The 4,930-nt window shown below is 57.5% G+C and overlaps 3 protein-coding genes across 4 annotated transcripts in view; 1 reads left to right on the top strand and 2 right to left on the bottom strand.

Moving 5' to 3' along the window:
- The window catches only part of ZNF48 (zinc finger protein 48), a 20,288-nt gene extending 18,539 nt beyond the window's left edge, over window positions 1-1,749 (bottom strand). Inside the window, exon 1 of one of the 2 annotated variants that reach the window (XM_008067715.1) lies at window positions 1,647-1,749. The gene's annotated coding sequence lies outside the window, so the exon portion shown is untranslated. The remainder of the gene's footprint in view (window positions 1-1,646) is intronic. The other variant, XM_008067706.1, reaches the window with a different exon arrangement.
- SEPT1 (septin 1) overlaps window positions 1-1,760 on the top strand; it is a 3,593-nt gene extending 1,833 nt beyond the window's left edge. Inside the window, exons 7-11 of the mRNA XM_021717078.1 lie at window positions 339-440; window positions 560-659; window positions 905-1,070; window positions 1,340-1,430; window positions 1,535-1,760. Of these exons, the coding sequence (XP_021572753.1) occupies window positions 339-440; window positions 560-659; window positions 905-1,070; window positions 1,340-1,430; window positions 1,535-1,621 (546 nt within the window). The 3' untranslated portion in view covers window positions 1,622-1,760. The remainder of the gene's footprint in view (window positions 1-338; window positions 441-559; window positions 660-904; window positions 1,071-1,339; window positions 1,431-1,534) is intronic.
- Window positions 1,761-2,121: 361 nt separating this feature from the next.
- Window positions 2,122-4,604, bottom strand: MYLPF (myosin light chain, phosphorylatable, fast skeletal muscle). Its single transcript, XM_008067695.2, has 7 exons — window positions 4,526-4,604; window positions 3,535-3,630; window positions 3,221-3,296; window positions 2,914-3,018; window positions 2,745-2,823; window positions 2,405-2,453; window positions 2,122-2,316 (listed from the first exon to the last, which is right to left on the bottom strand). The coding sequence occupies exons 1-7, from the start codon at window positions 4,526-4,528 to the stop codon at window positions 2,212-2,214; spliced, it is 513 nt and encodes a 170-aa protein (XP_008065886.1). The 5' UTR covers window positions 4,529-4,604; the 3' UTR covers window positions 2,122-2,211.
- Window positions 4,605-4,930: the final 326 nt, after the last annotated feature.

Below are 4,930 nucleotides of genomic sequence, written 5' to 3'. Positions count from 1 at the left end.
TTTTTATTTATTGTAGAGACAAGGTCTTGCCAAGTTGCCCAGGCTGGTCTCGAACCCCTGAGCTCAGGCAATTCTCTTGCCTCCACCTCCCAAAGTGCTGGGATTACAGGCGAGAGCACCTGGCTTCTCTTGGTCTCTTAATGCCTGCCCTATCTTAGGATGTTGTGTGTTTCTCACTCTTTGTGAGATTTTTGTTTTTGGTCAGGCTGCATGTCCTCTCATCATTTCTGTCTTTTGTGTCTTCCTCTCTGACTCTGACTGCCCAGTATCTCTGTATCTCACGGTATCTGACCGTGGCCTCTGTGTTTCACACTGCCTTTGCATCTGTCTCCTCTGAGATCCGGGACCAGCTGAAGGAGGAGGAGATCAACATTTACCAGTTCCCTGAATGTGATTCTGACGAAGACGAAGACTTCAAGAGACAGGATGCGGAGATGAAGGTGTGAAGACAAAGGAGGAAGGGGCAGAGAAACAGAGGAGGCGGATGTGGAGGTTTGGAGCCGAGAAAGAGATTTCTGCCCATGCGAGTCAACGTTGACTCCTGACCACTGCCCTGCAGGAAAGCATCCCTTTCGCAGTCGTGGGCTCATGCGAGGTGGTGAAGGATGGTGGGAGCCGACCGGTGAGGGGACGTCGCTACACCTGGGGTACTGTGGAGGGTGAGTAAAGCCAGGCAAGCATACTGAGGCCAGCGGAGTGCTAGGCTGCCTCTGAGTCAACGGCACTCGACATATGAGGTTGGGATGGGCTTTGGTCTCTAGGGAGTCCTAGGAGCCAAAAAAGGGGGTCCTTGGGCTTCAGACTGCGGGCCATCTGCTAGAGTGGCAGCAGGACTCCCTGCAGACCCGACTTTGCGGATGGGATTGGAGCCCAAATCCCTGACGTTCGCTGATCCGCCCCCCAGTGGAGAACCCACAACACTGCGATTTCCTAAACCTGCGACGGATGCTGGTGCAGACACATCTGCAGGATCTGAAAGAGGTGACACACGATCTGCTCTACGAGGGCTACCGGGCCCGCTGCCTACAGAGCCTGGCCCGGCCTGGGGCTCGAGATCGAGCCAGTCGCAGGTCAGAGTCAGAGCCAACTGTCTTGGTGTTTTTAAGGCCCCGCTTCCAAGGTCCCACCCTCCACCATGGCCTCGCCTCCCAGGCCGGGTCTTCACCACCTGTGACCCCGCCTTCACCACCCAGACCTTTCCTAGACTCTATCCACCTAACTTTCCCTCCGGCCTGGACGTGGTTCCGCCTCCTAGACATCCCAGGCTCTGCCTCTGCGTCCTCACCCGCAACCTCAGGCCCCGTTCCTGATTCCTGTCACCTTCCTTACTACCCCGCAGTAAGCTTTCCCGCCAGAGCGCCACAGAGATCCCGCTGCCCATGCTGCCTCTGGCGGAGACCGAGAAGCTGATCCGCGAGAAAGACGAGGAGGTGAGCAAGCACCTCGCTTCCCCCCCGGCCAAGGCCCCAGGTCCTCGTCGAGGTCCCTCTCCGGCCTCGCCCGGTCCCACCGCCTGCAATCTTGTCCTGCACAGCTGCGCCGCATGCAAGAGATGCTGGAGAAGATGCAGGCCCAGATGCAGCAGAGCCGGGCTCAGGACGAGGAGTCGGACGCGCTCTGAGGCCCCCGCCCCGGCCCTGCCTTACCTCGGCTCCGCCTTCAGTCCGCCTCTTGTCCAATCCTCGCGCCCCAGACTGCCCAGCGCCTAATCCCGGAGCCCCAGCCGAGCGGCCCGCCCTTGTCCTGGCTCCGCGTAGGTTATCGGGCTCAAGGGATCGCCCCAATCCTGGAGGGTTGCGGCCCCGCCCCTGACTCCGCCCCTAGCTTCGGCCCCGCCCCCGGCCTGCCCTCCCCCTCCGCTCACCGACGGGAACCTCCAGCCCAGGCCCTACTGCTCCTCTGCATCTTCCAGAGTTGCCCCTCATCACCCAAGCTGTCTTCAATAAAAACTGAGCTTCTCTGAGGCCGCGCGCGTCTTCTCCGCCCTAGCGGGAACGCGTGTCGGGCGGAGCGCGTGGAGCCACCCCACGCAGGCCTCCAGGCCACTGCTCATTCCTTTGGCGGGCGCTCCCTTCCGGCCGGGCAGTCTCACACGAAACACGCTGAAGGCGCTGCCGCCGATAAGAAACGAAGACCAGTTGGATTTTATTGGGATTCGGGTGGGGGTCGGACTGGCTAGAAGCGCTGGCCGCAGAGGCCCACGAGGGTCCCCTACTCCTGGTCCTTGGCGTCGCCATGCGTGATGACGTAGCAGATGTTCTTGTAGTCTACGTTGCCGCCCACGTCCGGGGGGAAGGCTGCCCACATGTTCTTGATCTGGGGGAAGATGCAGGGCTATCTCCTACCGGCCCTTGCGTTCCCCCTTCCTTGCGCCTTCGCTTCTCCCGGCCCCTCCCTCACTCACCTCATCTTTAGTGAAGCGGTCACACTGAGTGGTAAGCAGCTCCTCCAGGCTGCAGGGGGGTGACACATGGGGAGTTGAGATGGGGTTCGTGATTCCTTTCTACTCCCTTCCATCTCATCCCCGTTGCCACCCTCAGTCTCCCATGAAAACCGGGGTCGCTCTAGATCCCTCACTGACCTCCCAAATACTCTGGCTTCCTTGCTTTTGCCCTTCCCCAAAATTTACTGTAAAAATGCAATCCTACCGCTTATTTCCATAGTCCTAACTTCTCCCTTACCTCTGGTATTGCCTGAAACTTGGTAGTAATTTAAGGGGAAAGCAGCTGGCAGGAGACACTTACAACTGCTTCTTGATGGTGCCTTTCCCGTCAGGGTCCAGGACCTTGAATGCTCCAGTGATCACATCTTCAGGGTCAGCACCTAGAGGGTTCAGAGGTCACATGAAGGGTCTGACCCTGGAGCGTCCGGGAGAAGGCAGCTGGGGGGTTAGACCCAGGACGCTTCACTCACCCTTGAGCTTTTCCCCAAACATGGTCAGGAAGACGGTGAAGTTGATGGGACCACTGGCTTCCTTCATCATGGCATCTAGCTCCTCATTTTTCACATTGAGGCGGCCTGGAGGGGGTTGGGGGAAGCATGGGCTGAAGCAGTCTCCTGGGGCCAGGGCTGTGCTTCCAGTGAATTCTGATCATCCCATCCATTTTTCAGCTGGATAGACTGAGGCCCAACGTGGAGCTGACAGGGCTGGAACCCCAAACCACTGAATTCTCTGGACTCTGCAACCTTGGATATTTAGTGGTGGAAGTAGGGGGCTCACCCATGGCTGCGAAGGTATCCCGAAGGTCCTCCTTGTCGATAATGCCATCACGGTTCTGGTCGATTACAGTGAAGGCCTGTGGAGGGTGGGGGTGGGGACAGGTTAGGTCCCCCATGGCCAGGCCTCAGCATCCCTATCCCTGGCAGATCTGATTCTGGCCTCTAGCCAGCTGTCCTCTTCTACCCCAAGCTGGGAGGGAAGGAGGAATTCTAAACCCCTCCCCTCCCTCCAAACAGGTGCACATTCCAGGGAGGGGGAGGGGCAGCAGGGGGTGCCTTTGGTCAACCTTCAGTCTCCCCTCTCCCTTCACTCACCTCCTTGAACTCCTGGATCTGAGTCTGGTCAAACATGGAGAAGACATTGGAGCTTCCGCCCTCTGCTGCTGCCCTTCTCTTGGCCTTCTTGGGTGCCTGAGGTGGGGGTGTGAGGGTTGGGTAAAGGGGTCCGTGGGCCAGTCCCTATACCTCTGAGGCCAACAGGTTAGATTCAGAATTATTTGAGCCCTTTCTTCTTTTTTTTTTTCTTTTTGAGTTGGAGTCTCACTCTGTCACCCAGACTGGAGTGCAGTGGCTGCTCCCGGCCACCGCAGCCTCGACCTGCTGGGCTCCGGCGATCCTTCCGCCTCAGCCTTCTGAGTAGCTGGAACTACAGGCACGCACTGCCACGCTCGGCTCATTTTGATTTATTGTAGAGATGAGGTCTCGCCAGTTGCCCAGGCGGGTCTCGAACCCGCGGGCTCAGGCAATCCACTCACCTCAGCCTCCCAAAGGCACGGGATTACAGGCTGAGCCACCGAGCCCGGCTTGAGTCCTTTCTTCTAAAGCAACTCTTTTGGCCTGGGCCTCTCCCTCCTTAGGACCTCCTTGCTGAGGGGGCTCGCTTGGGGTGCCTTCCCCAAATTCCTATCTGTAGCTTCCTGTCCACATCCCTCCATTTTATCCAACAGATAGAAGCTTCCTTCCCTTTTCAGTACCCCAGGCTGTGTGACACTGATCTACTCATTTACCCTGCCTGAACCTCTACCTTCTCCCTTATAAATTAGGAATGGGAATCCTTGTCTGGCTGGTGTGCAGGAAAGGATGGAGCAAACTTTGAGGGACTGGAACCTGTGAGTGGAGTGTCTGGGCAGATTATCTCTGGTTGAGTCCTTTAGGCCAACACTCTGCCTGTTCCCCATCAGCAAGAAAGTGAGGAGCATCGTTTTACCTTGTGTTGGACTTGGAACGAGCTACTTTTTTTTTTTAAGGGTTGAGGCTTCCCTGAGATCTAATGGATCTGGGCAGGGGCTGGAAGATTCTCACTCACCATGTCTTCGGTCTCGTGGGGCAAGGCAGTGGCTCTGGCTGGAAAGAAGCAGAGAGTCAGCTCGGAGCAGTCCCTCTGGGGTTATATAGTCCTGCCCCAGGGAGCCCTTAACATACCAGGGTAACCTTAGCCTTGCGGGTGCCCACCCCAGATACCAAAATAGCCCGACTCAGGGCCTCTCCTTTCTTGGAGGGCCAGCAGCAGCTGGAACCCAGGGAGGGAGGGAGGGAGGAGGGAGTGGATCTTGGGATGCATATCTCACTAGGGCCTGGGCAGGAAGGGATGTTCTTTCTCCCAAAAGGGGGCTGGAATATGCCACAGTTCAGAGGGGGCTGAAGCCAAGGCACAGTTTTGGAAGAGAGAGATGAACCAGACCCTATATTCCTGAGTGGTGTGGGCCTAGAT

Source organism: Carlito syrichta, unplaced genomic scaffold (assembly GCF_000164805.1).
Source record: "Carlito syrichta isolate Samal-C Ts95f unplaced genomic scaffold, Tarsius_syrichta-2.0.1 Scaffold107890, whole genome shotgun sequence".
NCBI lineage: Eukaryota > Metazoa > Chordata > Mammalia > Primates > Tarsiidae > Carlito > Carlito syrichta.
The sequence above is the reverse complement of the archived record's forward strand: the minus strand, read 5'-3'. Positions and strand labels throughout refer to the sequence as shown.

Coding starts and splice junctions, on each gene's coding strand:
- MYLPF (XM_008067695.2), bottom strand. Junction 3,297..3,534: donor AGATCCAGGAGTTCAAGGAG/GTGAGTGAAGGG, acceptor CACCCTCCACAG/GCCTTCACTGTAATCGACCA. Junction 2,824..2,913: donor GTTTGGGGAAAAGCTCAAGG/GTGAGTGAAGCG, acceptor TGAACCCTCTAG/GTGCTGACCCTGAAGATGTG.